This window comes from Cydia pomonella, chromosome 7, assembly GCF_033807575.1.
Source record: "Cydia pomonella isolate Wapato2018A chromosome 7, ilCydPomo1, whole genome shotgun sequence".
NCBI lineage: Eukaryota > Metazoa > Arthropoda > Insecta > Lepidoptera > Tortricidae > Cydia > Cydia pomonella.
In genome coordinates this window covers 10,246,430-10,263,226 of record NC_084709.1, presented here as the reverse complement: position 1 = coordinate 10,263,226, position 16,797 = coordinate 10,246,430, and the positions used below count along the sequence as shown (strand labels likewise).

The 16,797-nt window shown below is 33.3% G+C and overlaps 1 protein-coding gene across 1 annotated transcript; it reads right to left on the bottom strand.

The window, feature by feature from the left end:
• Nucleotides 1-6,842: 6,842 nt before the first annotated feature.
• Nucleotides 6,843-10,712, bottom strand: LOC133519773 (ubiquitin-like protein 4A). The gene is made up of 2 exons (XM_061853865.1): nt 10,531-10,712; nt 6,843-10,291 (listed from the first exon to the last, which is right to left on the bottom strand). The coding sequence occupies exons 1-2, from the start codon at nt 10,576-10,578 to the stop codon at nt 9,887-9,889; spliced, it is 453 nt and encodes a 150-aa protein (XP_061709849.1). The 5' UTR covers nt 10,579-10,712; the 3' UTR covers nt 6,843-9,886.
• Between the last annotated feature and the right edge of the window lie 6,085 nt (nt 10,713-16,797).

Genomic DNA, 16,797 nt, shown 5'->3' with positions numbered 1-16,797 from the left:
GTTTGAACGAGATCTAGTGAGTAGTTTTTTTTTAATACGTCATGAAATTAAAAAAAATTTTTTTTTTTCAACATACCCATACATGTGGGGTATCTATGGATAGGTCTTCAAAAATGATATTAAGGTTTCTAATATCATTTTTTTCTAAACTGAATAGTTTGCGCGAGAGAACCTTCCAAAGTGAAAAAAAGTGTGTCCCCCCCCCCCCCCGTAACTTCTAAAATAACAGAATGAAAAATCTAAAAAAAATATATATGATATACATTGCCATGTAAACTTCCACCGAAAATTGGTTTAAACGAGATCTAGTGAGTAGTTTTTTTTTAATACGTCATGAAATTAAAAAATTTTTTTTTTTTTCAACATACCCATACATGTGGGGTATCTATGGATAGGTCTTCAAAAATGATATTAAGGTTTCTAATATCATTTTTTTCTAAACTGAATAGTTTGCGCGAGAAAACCTCCCAAAGTGAAAAAAAGTGTGTCCCCCCCCCCCCTGTAACTTCTAAAATAACAGAATGAAAAATCTAAAAAAAATATATGATATACATTACGATGCAAACTTCTAACGAAAATTGGTTTGAACGAGATCTAGTGAGTAGTTTTTTTTTAATACGTCATAAAATTAAAAAAAATTTTTTTTTCGTCAAACCCATTCGTGTGGGGTATCTATGGGTAGGTCTTCAAAAATGATATTTAGGTTCCTAATATAATTTTTTTCTAAAGTGAATAGTTTGCGCGAGAGACACTACCAAAGTGGTAAAATGTGTGTCCAAAGTGGTAAAATGTTGAACGAGATCTAGTAGTTTAAGTAGTTTTTTTTAATACGTCATAAAGGAACCCTTCTTGGGCGAGTCCGACTCGCACTTGGCCGCTTTTTGTACAATGAAGTGTTCAATGTTTGTTTTAATAGTTCAATATTTGTTTACAGAGTGCGCTAATCATACTTTACAGTATAAAAATACCAAGACTACTCCACAAAAAATTAAAACTGAAAATTTGCAATAGTGGCGCCATCTAGTGAGGTTTAAGCTTTGGGTAACCTAGTCGAACCACCTTATTGTGGTTCGTCGACGGCCAGCATCCGCTTCATGACGCAGCACACAATTTATGCATGTTGTACACGGTGGCGTTGTGGTAAAACTTTCCAGTTCGCCTTTGACACAAATAACCATTTACTATCCTAGGTTCGTGTGACTCTTAAGATGGCGATGAGGTGAACGGAGTCAGACCGAGTTAACTCTGCAGATTTTGCTATGACAGTGTGAAAGTATGTATAAACATCCAATTATATTACTATTAGCTAAAAGCTATTAGCACTTCTAGACTTTCAAAATCTGTTAGGTGGCTTTAATTAGCTATACTTAAAATATGTTACTTACAATGAAGTTTTTAATTAATCGGAAAATAGAACAGATCCGCAGTCAAAGTTCTGTTTTTGTATTGCAAATACTAACATAAATTCGATTTTTTTGTAGAATGACACCAGACTTGGTTTTGTGTATGAAAGAGTTGGTTTGGGCTTCTGATTGGGTAGGAGATCCAATGGTAGATTTTAGTATCTAAATATAAATCAGAGCATACATTTCATCAAAGTTGTCATGTTGATAAAAATCAGTCAGGCCGCCTACATTGAAAAATAGAAAATCGTTATCTACATTTTTATCGCTCTTGCAAACTCAAGCGATAGAGGCAGATAATGATTTTCGATTTTTCAATGTTGATGCGCCCTCAGTGAAATTTACACCGGAGAACTGTACTTCTGAATGATCTGATAAAAGTGGTGTGTCAGCGGCAATTATGTGGAGGTATTCTTATATTAACCTTTTGAACGCCAGACGACAAAGGAAAATGCCGTGCCCCGGACGCTGGCTATCACGATTATTTAAGCGAAATTGAACTTTACAGAGTCCCGCGTTAGTCGCTATTGCATTGGCGAAACTGTCGGCTGTAGCCGTCGTTGGCGTCCTTGGCAAGTCATTCAGATGTCGGCCATAGCCAACGGTGGAGGTCAAAAGGTTAACGGGCAAGCCCTTCTAGCAGCTAATCATGTTTCCTCGACCAGTCTGACCTAAAGAGACAGTTGTATGGTATGAGTGAGATAGAAATAATTGTCATTGCGTCCTTTTTGGTCAGTAGCTATTAGGATTATGATTTAGTGTTTGTAAAACTAAGAAGGTAGTCTCACGCACATTACAATAAAGTTATTAGTGTTATTCAATTTATTGTGTATTAAAGCTAATTAGTAGCAACACAATTAGCGTTTGGCAACGAGATTGTTTTAATAAAATAAGTTATTTATGGGCAAAGAGTATTGCGTAGTTGTAAAGTCTAGGATTTTTATAGAGATGATGTAAATGGCTCATGTTAGTTGCCACAAGATTAAGAATGACACGATTTATATTCAATTCATAAACGTTCTTTGTATCATTTCGATATTTGTGTTTGTTTGAAAGAGACAACATTTAATGTATGTTTTATACATGATTAAATCAGTATGATGTGGTACGGTACAGTGCAGTCTACTTGAGATAACTATTACTGTACTCTTCATTACTTGTACTTCAAATATTACTACAGTACTATATTTTCCTTAGACTTTGCAACTATTCTACAACTTCTTTAAGTTATGGATTAATAAAGCATCAACCTTATTTCGGGCCAATATACTTTTAATCGCCTTCTGAAACCTAAAAAGGCCAAACGCCTAAGCCTAGCCTTTCAATGGTTACATATAAATACTCGAGAATTTGGGACGGATACCACCGTGACCGGGGGGTCTAGTGGTCAGTACGTGAGGCGCGTAAGCTGAAGACTCCGGTTCGATTCCGGCGTCGGCCACCGGAGGGCTTAGTCTCTTATTATTAAATTGATATAACATCTATTTCAGTTTATAGGTAAGTGTTTTACCGTGTAGGATATTAGTAGGACCTTAAATAAAGATTCTGAATGTATATGGGCTCTGATTATTGTCTATGGTCACTAGAATATTTATAACAAAACCTTCAAGTGCGAGTCGAACTCGCCCACATAGGGTCCCGTACAAAATTTAAAACTTTTGATTCCCTTGATAGTCGAAATTTACGTTTTTGGCGGCAATAACTGCTGTATCTTATCTGACGTTAGAAGTTTGATTTTTAACAGCTTCAAAGTCCTGTAGACGCGAGTATATGGTTTTAATTGCAACTCGATACATCGAGTTGCAATTAAAACCATATACCTCCACGCGTTGCCGAGATAAAGGGTCTTGACAGACAGAGAGACGGCAATAAAGTGATCATATAAGGGTTCAGTCTTTGTCCTTTTGAGGTACGGAACCCTAAAAATCAGAGACCATAGATAATCAGATCCCAGAACTAAGTGACGCCGTGTTATTAAGTTGTATAAAGTGTAAATAATTATTGAGTACCGTAAAACCACCCAACTATAGTCCAATACTGCAACTATGGTCCACAAGTTCAAAAGGAAATTAAGTATCTATACCAATGTTCCTTGTGGTTTACTCCTAGTTTTACCTTCCATTTATAAACCTACTTTGCCTTAGAACTACAAAAATATAGTAAAATACACACCTGAACGAGAAAAATTGAGTTTATTTGTGGACCATAGTTGGGAGCTTTGGACTATAGTTGGGTGGTTTTACGGTAAGTACATTCTTAAACTTTTATTATTTTTAAATTCTTTTGAGATAACGACGAGACGACGAGGGTATTATTGTAACACAATCTATTTAAGTTTTTTTTAATATGTTGACTATGTTGAGGTGCTTGTTTTATTTTTAAGAGTGTAATTCGAAGTTTAAAAGGCTCAACTGTATTAACCAGAAAGGATCAAGTACCTATGATCCTTTTTTGTAGCGTCATTGAATTATTTAAGGTCCATCCTAAATGTACGATATGAAAACACAATATTGTTCTAAGTCATAAGTATCAATATCGGTATTACAACTAATGGGTAAAAATAAATAGGAAAAAACATTGAATAGGCGGGTCCACACAGAGCGAGCATAGGCGCGAGGCAATTTCCTCGCGCACAAACCGGCCAGTGTAGACGTGCCTCGGCCGAGCAGCTCGGCGGCCCGCTCAGGCGAGGAAAACGCGCGCGCCGCCTCGGCCGAGGCACGTCTACACTGGCCGGTTTGTGCGCGAGGAAATTGCTTCGCGCCTATGCTCGCTCTGTGTGGACCCGCCTAATGACTTGTTTCCTGTTCTATTTTCTGTTTGTAAAATAAATCATTGATTATCTCCAAAGTGGAGTTATGCAATCTTAAAATTAACGGGCTTTAAAAAAACACCGTGTATAAGCTCTGGCCATGCCATGTTATATGATTTCTTAGTGATTGGGTGATATTTTGATGTTTTTGAGGTAAGAAGTCGTACTGTTGGCACATTTGCTATGTTTTAAACCGAAAATGTCTCAAAGTTCTCCAACAAGCGCCCTGCAGTGCCAACTAGTGAATATATAAGTTTATGCTTAAAATTATTTGAGGCGGACTGTAACTGACTGGCTATTACATTTTGATTCTTCATGCTTATTAAGTAAGGTCGATTTTTGAATAGGTTATATTGTTACGATAGTTCATCTCAAATAATTTTAAATATAACCTAACTCTATTACATGCATTTATTTTCCTCGTAAAGACTACTGGTAAGTATGGACATAGCAATTATAAGCTTTATAAGTAAACTACTTGTAGTAATAATCAACGACTTATTAAGTTATCGTAATCCTAAGGAATTTAACGAAATCAATCGTATTATTGTATCAGTCAGTTCAACGACACTATTTACCTGCTAAAGTATTATAATTGTGGATATCCTCATACATATAGCCAGAGACAAATAAATAATACAGGTCTAACTTGCGTTCTTTCGTTTCGTCACCATCATAAGGTCTCAGTGCCATATATTATGTTGGGCTTTGACCTTCGAGGCGACATTCAACATATTTTGTTTCGAGTACTTTAAATTTGTATTCCCAAAAAAACAAAATAAAGCAGCAATTTTGCTAACGCCAACTAATAAAATGAAAAGGGTTGTTGACTTTAACATACATCTAAGGACGGGCCTTACGGTCATTAAGAATGAGGCCAGTACAGCGGTGTCACGCACACGAATTCGAGCCAATCATGCTGTCTAATACCACGACGCGATTGGTTGTTGAGTTCGTATCACGCGCGCGATCGAACGCAACTAGTTGCGTTAGACAGCACTAGTGGTTCGAATTCGTGAGTGACACCACTGAACTGGCACCATTCTAAATGCCCATAAGGCCCGTCCTTAGATATATGTCAATGGTTCTACTTGGTGATTAAAGACTAGTTTAAGTAGTGCCATCTACAGCAATTATAAGGAACGTAACTTTGTATTTGTTCAGAGGTTGACAATCTCTATTATTTATTTGTCTGATATTACCAGTCCTTTCGTTTTCAGGCTGATGATCTTAACATACATTATAGTACTTTTTTAAGTGACGCACTGCGCTCTTTTACGTAATTATAGTGGTTTGGAGTTGAATCTAAGCTCATTGTAAGGTTGTGATCATTTGAATGTAGTTGTGTTTAAATGAAGTGCCTCACACATGTCATGTTTAATTTATATGTATTAAACTGCAAATCAATTTTCTAACACAGTAAAATATTTCTTAAGCATTCGAATAACACATTGAAATGGCAAAAGATCTCAAACTTTCTAATTTTTATAACTCGTTTACGGACAGCACAGTCAGGAGCAGAAGAAGCTAAGCGGGTCAGTTATTCCAAATAATTAGAATAACTCTATTATTATAAGTAAAAGCATGAGCATGTGGAGATAAGTTTGAACACCTCTCCCGCTTAGCTAAAAAATAACCATAGGTACTTCTCACGGCAAGCAAAACATTCACCCGTCTGAGATACGTAAATATAAGTGAAACCTTTTTTGAAATACCTACCGTAAATAAGACGAATTCGTATTGCAAAAATGTATTTGAATGCCATATTCACATAATAATTCAGACTCGGGGGCAATTGTGCTTTGCAAGCTGGAGATTCGCGTTGTTTTTTTTTTTATTTACGTGATTCTTACATTTATCTGTTGGTGAACCTTAATAAAAAAATAACTAAAACGTGTATCCTAACTCCTATTAAGATATTCACAATATGAATCGTTAGAATCCAGAAATTATACCTACACCTTCGTGAAATGTAAGATCTGTAGTTTGATTTTGTGTCGCTAAACTTTTTATTTAAGTATATACCTCATAATGCATGCATAAATGATTTCAATGAGATCATCGCGAACTACTTAACCAACAAATTATACGTACTGTACATATTTTCAAAGAGAATTTGAAATAGAGGTGGATTGTCAAAGTAAACATTGTAGCGACAGTAAATTTACTGCCATCTTTCGACACATCATTAAAACTTTTAGAACGCCATTTGACTTTGATCCTTATTCTTTCACTGATATGTGTTAAATATCAAAAAGTGGCGCCAAAGGTATGGCGGTATCTTTTCGAGCGATGGCCTATACTCTAGTATATGGCGCCACTTTTTGATATTTAACAAATATAGTATAGTAGTATGTAGCATTCAATTCTTTATTGTACAAAAACACATAAAACTTACAATTAGGAAAAGCTAACACATATCAGTGAAAGAATAAGGATCAAAGTCAAATGGCGTTCTAAAAGTTTTAGTCATGTGTCGAAAGATGGCATTAAATTTAGTGTATCTAAAAGTTTGCTCTGACAATCCACCTCTATTTCAAATTCTCTTTCATATTTTGAAATAGGCACTGGTTATGATTTACTTGCCATAAAATTGTACTTTATAAAATATGAAAATAAAAAATTAATGAATGGAACGAAAATAGTTTTATTTGCCCAAACCTATTACATGTTTTGATTAACTCTAACATTTAGTTTACCCATATGTTTTAAGTATATTAGGTAAGGGTCCCGATGTTTCACATCCTATATAATGTACACTTATATTGCTATGAATAGTCCTAGCGGTACACCCCAGAATCTGTAACATGCTGAAAATGGTGTTAAATATGAAAATCGATACGATTGATCTTTATCCCATTAAAAATACCAAAGATAAATATTTTCGAAAATCCTTTCTTGGGGTTAATTAAGAGAATATATTATTTGCAGTATATTTTACAAGAAATAATTCAACGGTATCGTATCTGGCTGGAGGAGCTGAAACTTGGTACGTTTTGAAATTTATTTTAATTTAATACAAGTGACTAAAATGTAATGATGTTATATATTTTTAGAACCGGGTCAAATGCCCTTTCATTTAATACCACACACACACGATAGGTTTCTGAAAAAAAAATCTTACAAAAAAAGATGACGTAATAACTCAAAGTTTTTCTTTTTTTGGTGCTACGGGTCAAATTGATTCAAATGGCCTAAAGATTAATAGTAGTGATGTTCATGCTTTTTTTAACACAATTTGTAGCGTTTTTAGGTGTACACTAGAATTAATATTAAAAATTCCAACTTAGGGCAGTGTTGAGCATAAGGACATTTACCTTATTAATCTATTACTAATTCACAAAATCAAATTAAAAAAATGCTATCAACTCATTGAAAAACTATATATGGCGTTTTTTATTAGGCCCGCCAATGAAGACATTTTTAATAAATACCTATGAAATTCTGTTTTCAATTTTGTTTACAATATCAGTTCAATCGAACAATAATAATGTATAATTCATAATTTGTAGCAAATTAGAATTCCGTTATTACTCTCAAAGTTAATGTTATTCAATAGGCGGGTCCACACAGAGTGAGCGAGCGAGCACGTACGTGCGAGGCACGTCTACACTGGCCGGTTTGTGCGTAAGGAAATTGGCTCGCACGTATGCTCGCTCTGTGTGGACCCGGCTAATTAATATAAATGTGCTTGAAGTTGTCCCTAACGTGTTAGTATACCTTTAACCTTACATTCATACCATTATACATAATTGGCTTCTGCCTGGTTTGAATCCTGGTACACTATTTATTATGTATGGTAAGTATTTATCTATATACTATATGTATCGTCATCTAGTACCCACAACACAAACCTTATTTAGCTTACTTACTGTGGAACTAGGTCGGTTTTTGTAAGATGTTAATATTTAATTATTTATTTTATACCAAAGAAATAAAGGAAAAAGATAGCATATAAATTATTCAATTCCAGGTGTCAATCATTGGGATCTTTACCTTACATCAATTACAATTGAGCTTCCAGGGGTAGCAGTCTCCAGTTTTTTTTTTTTTCATTAATTTTTCAATATACATATATGAATGATCAAAGCTTATCAGTAAAAAAATATTTACAGTCCATAGAAATAAAATAATAAAATATCACAACACAATGTTACAGTTAACTGCTGTTTCCATACAAACTTGTTTATTATTATTTGATGTTTCTCAACAACATTCTTTGTTTTTTCACCATTTTAAAGTGGACAATGCCTAAATATGTCTCGATTAGCTTCCGATTCCTAAAGCACTAAGAACAACTATTGTACTGTCCAAGTAACTTATGCTTTATAATAACATTTTTGGATATGTAGAATTGTAAGTGTGAACCCTTTTCCAGGCATAGTACGAATTATCGACCACATATGTGTCAATATAATTTCAACCTTAGCAATCCACTTTAGAACGAAAGTGGAAGACTCATGCGAAATCGCCTTTTCATACAAACATAGTCTTCATGTTCCTCTCTGGATATTAACGTGGTTGGATGGATATTTTGACTCAATTTGTTGTATATCAACTATGTGACAGCCATGCTCCGTTTAATTTTTTTTTTCATTTTTAGTTATAAGAGTTAGGAGAATTTAAAAATTTGTATGTAATGTGTTTTTTTCCTAATTTTTACAACAATCAACAAATCGAAAAAAGTCAAACGTAGGGTCATAGCTATAGCTAATATTTGTATATCAAGTTATGTACAAATATTTTCCATAATGTCAATATCCAGAGAAGAAAATGAGATCTATGTTTGTATGGTGAGGCGGCCGATTGGTCTTTCGAGAAATGGGAGATGTCTTCAAATTAACCAACCAAACATAACTATTAGATTTGTTGGGAAACCCTTCTAGACTGGAAAAGGATTAAGTTGTATGGAAACTGACTTGTCACCACCTAAGAGCATCAACAACACAAAGCTTCATTTTCATGCCTCATAGCAATGTGGCAATGCAAGTGCAAAAAACGTGTATTGGACTAAAATTGACATTCAGAATAAGGATTTTAATTCATAAGTATTAAAGTGATTAACAACACCACAACTTAAAATATATTGATGTAAGACTTTCTCTGTTTCCAGTGTGTTTCTTTATTATAGTTTATTAAAACATAAGTCATACAAATCTTAAAATCGGCAAAAGGAGGGAATCAGTCTACATCAGGGGTCACAAATTAACTTCCTTAGGGGACCTGTTCTTAAAATGACTATCTTGGTCCGTTTCTACTTAAGTTTATTAACTAAGTTAAATAGGTTGGCGGTCCGGATCTGGACCACAGTCCGCCATTTGGTGACCCCTGCTATAGGCTATGATGGAATACACATTTACAAAATAAACACAACTAAAATGATGCCTAATTTACAAATTCATTTGAATTGTATATATGGAATTAAAAAGTAAGAGCAAACCTTGCCAGCTGTTTTGTATATAAAACAAAGGTACTTTTTAATCAGCCCTTATGTTGCATAAAATACATGACAGTAAATAAAGACACCTTCACAAAATACCAATAAAGATTTATGAAGATTGTTAAATAAACATATTAGAGAATGTACTTTCAATGAATATCAATGTAGTCTTTAAAGCCATAAACATTAGAACATTTGATTTAAGATGTAAATCAATTCACTCCGGAAGGGTCACAAACCGTACATGTCCTCATTTTCTTGCTCATTCTCTACCACTGGCCGACTCTGGCCACATTCCTCTAAAAGACAGTCCATAGACAACCGGTCTATATCATCCCAAGACAACTTATTAAACTTATCCTCTACAATTTTTAAAAGTTTATTAGCTGCATTTGTGGCTTCTTTATCTGTCATACCTAACTTTTTAAAGTACTTCATTGAAGCTTCAAACAGACCATCAGGTTTTTTCACAATAAGGTTGAGTTTGGTGCCGTCTTTTATTGTTGGGTATGACTCAATTGTCTGTTCATCGGCTAAGGTGCGCCCAAGTAACAGAAGCTTTTGTTCTTCAACAGGTATTGCTAATTTTCCAGCAACTTCTCGTTTTATTTCAAATATAGACGTTGTTGGTAGCACCTGTAAACAACAGAAAATCATTTTGGCTGAAATCTAAATCAGTTACGTACCTAGGTACGCAAATACATGGGAGGTAAAAGAACATCTGATGCATTCTTGGCCTATGAATTTATTATGTGTAAATGCTAAAAAAAAAGCTGTAAATTCTAAATTGTGGCTTCTATCTAGCAAAACTTTTAAACAGTATTATAATACGTACACATATGCTACAAGTTAAATTAAGATTTTCGGATACTTACCTCAACACAACACTCTCCACCTTGCAACTTCTTAACTGTTAATTTCATTGTAAATTACGGTTTATCGAAAGGAATATGATTAATTAAAGCATGTGCAACCAAGAAAACGGAAATTATTTTTATTGACAATAAAATTATTGATTGCAGCCCACGGTGACAAGTGAAGTAGGGGACAGTGACAGTGACAAAGTGATGTCCCAAAGTATCTCAAACATAGACATACAAATCTCAAATATATATAATAGGTACCCTATTACAGCATAATGTCATGTCTTTACACCTCAAATAATAGAAATAAACTTAAATATACCTTCTGTAATATTACGTTTGTAATTGTAACCAACTACAAAATATTATACGGACTGCGATGACATACATGAATTTAATATGATTGTAGGAACAATAGTTGTAATATGATGAATTAATAGATAGGTTTTAATTTGAGTAAAATAGGCATAAAACATATACTAAATATGGGCTGATTATTGTTTATGTCCTATTTTTCTGCAAAAAATAATAGACAGACTAATCGACCTTTTTTGCCGACTAAGGCTTTCCCGACTAGTCGGTATATCCCTAGTACAAATTTAACTGAGCAAGGCATTCAAGATCAATAAGACTATAACGATACTCAGAGTGGTTTTAATAGCACAGACTGTGCAAGTGTTATTTTAAACGTCATCCATTCACAGAAGTTTGGCCTGACTATATTAAAAAAAAACAGTATTTATGGGAAGCAGTAACTCAAGACCTGTAAAGTCTCTGTAGACTAAATTAGACTCATTCTGATGCATATATTAAGTCTGCTTAAAACTTTCCTTAGTCCACAATAGTAGGGAAATTTACAAAATCAAAAAAGATCCGAAAATTTCACGGTCATTTGACAAAAACCCGGTGAGCTTTTGAGGTCAGAAGCATACATTTAACAAGAGCAGCACCACGTCTTTTTTGGAACACTTTCAATGGGCCACACAGAGCTGTGTACTAATCAAAATAAAATAAAATTGTCATGGAATTTGCACTCAGTTTTTAGAGAGAAAATACGACCTTGAATTGAATAACGGCACGACTTTCTATGTGTTGTAAAAGTCCTGTGAGACTCGAACAAAGGAAAATAATTATAAACGGATTACTCACGTATTATTAAGTTGAAAAAGAGTCTAATTAAGAGTCGCGCGCACATAACATACCTACGGAGTAAATAGCAGTGTAATAGGGTTGTTTCCAATATTTTGAAACGCTTGTATTACGTTCTATATTAACTAAAAATTGGCCTAAAATTCAACTTTTATACTAAAAACGGCTTTAAATATGTTAAATTAACAAAATATATTTTGACAGATGCTTTCGCGCCCAAAACGCTTTTTGAAAATTGTGCGACGTCACAGTTTACGGTTTGACACATAACTACATACACACGTAGAAGAGACGAACTGTCAACTGACATTTGTCATTTATTGTTTATCGCCTAACTGTCAACAGTGTTAATCCGAGAGTTTTGACGTCATCAAAATCTTCAAAGACGTTTCGAGTTTGGGCACGTGACGTGTGCCAAAAGATATTTTAAATTCAATATTTACAAAAATATGGTCATTACAGGTCCCCTAAAAGTAGTTTAATATGTTCTTATAATCCAAAAGAATTTATTGGGATACAATTCTGCCCTAAGATTTGTAGATGGAAACAACCCTATTATGACTGTGGTCTTTTGTAAGGTGGAAATACAATACTACGTCCCAGCTTTTATGCCACCATCAGTGGCGCCCTCAATTAATTTCTACTTCTTTATTTTCGGACTGTGTTTTATTTTTGGTATTCATTGATTGATCGATTACTACTGGAGATCCCTACCAATCCCTATCACAGTGACGTCATATATCCAGGCCATAATTGTAAAAAAAAAATGACGTCATATGATGTTGCCATTGGATGTTTTTGTAAACATAATGTTATCATAAAGAAGAATTTATTGACGTGTTTATTAAAACGCGATATCAGAAAAGTAAAATTATCATAAAATAAGTAATTTCTTTAATATAGTTTAGTTTATATTTAAGATGTACTTTAAATCATATCACACCGTATACTTCTCATGTATCTACTAATCTGTACAAGGCCATCTAGATCGCAATAAAAAATGACTTAAAAATGTTTTAAGAATAGCAAAATGTCAAATGTTTTACTTCAAGAATTTTAACTGTCGTTAATAAACAATAATTACCAAGGAGAAGATATAAACAATTACCTAGGAGATATTTGAATATTTGCCGCTACTTCTTTCGCGATGGACCATAAAACTTTTATGAAGTTCAAAAAAATTAATTTGAAAAGTATGGATGATCCTGATGACGACACGTATGATAACCTGAATACCTGTTCAGTGTATATTTGTGAAGAAGCTAAATTTGAAGGTATTTAGTTATACACTTTATTTCTTTCGTTCAAGTAAGTCGTTAGTTCGAAAATGCCTACTATAGATTAACATTTTGGAAGTACTTACTCGTTACAGATACAGGATGTTTAGAAAAACCATGTGAAATAAAATCTTAATTACAAAACAAACAACAGCACCCCTGATTCTAAAAGAACACAATGTAATAAAAGATTGTACATTGTACGGTCAAGCATATACCTACCTAAAGGAAACTGAATTGTCAATAAAAAGGCACATTATGTTTAGGTACTTATATTAAAACTTTGCACAAAAGCGACAGCGGTCAAGTATGCCCAGAGTTACATCCATTACTGGCATTACTCTTTACCTTACCATCCTTTATTAACTCTTTGTATTTTTTTTTTGTGCAGCGTTTCTGAATTAAATATTATAATATAAATTTATATTAGTAAATAATGATTTATATAATGTATAATGTTAGTCTAGCTTAGCCTTTGGCCCTGGATCCTATCCTCTCGTAAGTTTTATTTAATTTCTTGGTTCATTATGTGAGCTTTAGATATTAGGGATAGCCCTAACAAAGCTCAAGTGAAATGGTATTTGATATTTACTATGAAGAACGCGTAGGAAGCTTTTGTGTGGACCGCTTACGCATGCGTATTTAACTTGTTTTCCCGGGCCTTTGTCGTCTGGAATTTCTATTCGATACGCATCTATAAATAAAAAATACCTACCTGTAGCTGGTCTAGCTGGAACCGAAGAGCATGTCTAACATGCATATGCAGTTTAGATAAAGAAATAAAATATGTATGTATGAAAGTAATTATAAACTAAAGAAAAACATAATGTTCAATGAATATAGATAGATAAAGTAACGTATAGGTAAAGCGATATCTACTTGCAGATAATCGGTGAGAGATGTATCTTCTCGCTGAAAGCTACCTGCTCCAGGCGCTCTGGCCCTATTATTGCGATATCAACAGTTTAGCTACCTTAGCATGACAAAGTATAAATAAATAAATTTCATAGGGAGATTCTTACACAAATTGACTGAAGTCCCACGGTAAGGTACCCAGACAACAATATATATATAATATACAAATACTTAAATACGTCAAAAACATGCATGAATAATTGCTAATCAAACGTAAAACTATTTTGACTACATATTTTCTACCTGAGATCTATAAAATCTGTATATTATTAAAGATTTGACGGCCTTTTTAGCCTAGCTGTTAAGACGATAGTCGACGACACCGCATTTCCATACAAAAGTGGTCCTCATTTTCCTCCCTGGGGATTAACAATACAGAAAATATTATTGCATAATTTAATGTGTAATAACCATGGTTAATTTTTTTCGATTGATTAATTATTATAAGAGTTAGGACTGTTAGGAGCTTTAAAAATTTCTAGAATAGGTACGGAATTTGTTTTCCGCTCCTAATTTTTATAATGACTGAAGAATTAAAAAAATAATCAAACGAAAGGGCATAGCGTTTTAAAATATTTTCCATAGTGTAAATATCCAGAGAAGAAAATGGTGGCTACGTTAGTATGGGCTGGCGGTTTCCACGGATATGTCTCGTCTGTTCTTCGCTACGCACAGTGGATCGAAATGACTAAAAAATGGACATTCGCATTTTTATTTAAAAACCCTATTTAAAAAAATTCTTTTCAGTTGAAAACAATATATTAAGGAATAAAAAATGATATATAAAACTTTTCAGAAAAATATAAAATCTGTTTTTGTATAATATGTATCTTATTATAAGAACACCGTTACCGATCCCGCTTTCTAACCTTCAGAATATTATTCTCCTACTTAAAAACAGTAGAAAATAGTAAACAGCTTATCTCGGTTTATAGTCCAGTCAAAAGTCAGTAAAATACAACATTTTTCTTAGTGTTTTATTTTCAATAGTTTAACGATATATTAATGATAATTTAGTGTAAATACGACAAATTTTTGACATTTTAATAAAGATAAAAACAATTTTGTACTAGAAAATAGCTAATAATTACATTTAAATACAAACACTACATACAATTGTTTTAGAGAAATATATTTTATACTTGTTGACACAAACGATTTATTGCGGTGTTCCTAATAACTATGTTAGTAACAAAAAACCCTAAACAGTAAAAATATACTCGAGAAATCAACAATAACAACATAAGTTGACAAATATAATGCATTTTAAAAATCTATTTAGTTAATATTTTATTCACCACCTTCTTCTACGCTTTCAAACATTTCTATATTTTCAGCGTCATCAGTGCTTACGTTTTCTGTGATTAATAATTCCAAAGCTTTAGAAGAGATGGTCTTTTTAGTCGCTCTACTTAGCGCTGGCCTGCAAAAAGACAATTTTGGGTCAGATGACACCAAAAAATTGTGCAATATGTCTTCATTTGTTTTGGTTCGGCTACATCTTCTAGAATAATGCTCCCTCACATTGCGAAAATCTTTGTTTCTTGCTTCTGATGCTTCTTCTGACATCTTTCCGATAGGCAGCATACTGAAATGTTCAATTATGTCAGCCCCGTGTATTAATAGCTTGTGGACACTTGATGGCATATAATACCACTCGTATAATTCCTTCGTGTCATGTCGTATTTACACTAAATTATCATTAATATATCGTTAAACTATTGAAAATAAATAAATAAAACACTAAAAAATGTTGTTTTTTACTGACTTTTGACGACTATAAAAAAAAAACGGGCACCTACCGAGATATGCTGTTTACTATTTTCTACTGTTTTAAGTAGGAGAATAATATTCTAAAGGTTAGAAAGCGGGATCGGTAACGGTTTTCTTATAATAAGATACCTATTTTACAGTTTCATACAACAAAAAAAAACAGATTTTATTTTTTTCTGCTTTAAATAAGCCTTATTTTGAAAAATTTTATATAACATTTTTTTATTACTTACATTATTTTCAACCGAAAATCATTTTTTAAAATAGGGTTTTTAGGAAAAAATGCGAATGTCCATTTTTTAGTCATTTCGATCCACTGTGCTACGGTTTGATTCTGTTGGACAACTCTGTCGATGTAGAGAGAGGACTAATAATTCAAAAAAATGTGTTCGTGCTATATGTAATGCCTGGCCTGACAGTTCTTGCGTTCCACTTTTCAAAAAGTTGCGCATTCTTCCCTTGCCCTGCTTATACATAAGAGATATTTGTATTTTTGGTAACAATAATCAGCGTTTTTTAAATAAGTAGATGCATCTATTTAAAAAACGAGGTGAAATAATGCACAGACAGACCCGACCTAACATTATGAATTTACTTTATAATTATAAACCACGTGCGTTACAATAAAAATGTATTTAACATGTGTATTGTGATATATAATGGATTACCCTGATAACATCAAATTACTTAAGGGAAATAGTTTTAAGAATAAATTGACTAACTGGCATCTAGAAAATTGTTTCTATTGCATAAAAAAATATCTTGATCGGAACTGTCATTTTGTTTTTATTTTTCATTTATATAATTTTTAACTGACTTTAATAATCAGGGTACCTATTGTTACATTCTAAATTTTTATATTATATATCCTTGACATTGTTGAATCCATTTTTAGTTTATATTGATCCTCGATTTTTATACTTTGACATGACTTTGCTTTTATATTACCTATTCATATTATGTTATGCTTTTGTAAATATTACCTGTTTTTCACAATATTTGCACGCCTGCATGCAGAGCGAACGGATTTCTTTTATTAAGGTTCCGTAGCCAAATGGCAAAAAACGGAACCCGTATGGATTCGTCATGTCTGTCTGTCTGTCCGTCCGTATGTCACAGCTACTTTTTTCTGAAACTATAAGAACTATACTGTTAAAAACTTGGT

Coding starts and splice junctions, on each gene's coding strand:
- LOC133519773 (XM_061853865.1), bottom strand. CDS start 10,578: ATGAAATTAACAGTTAAGAAGTTGCAAGGTGGAGAGTGTTGTGTTGAG. Junction 10,292..10,530: donor GTGGAGAGTGTTGTGTTGAG/GTAAGTATCCGA, acceptor TGTTGTTTACAG/GTGCTACCAACAACGTCTAT.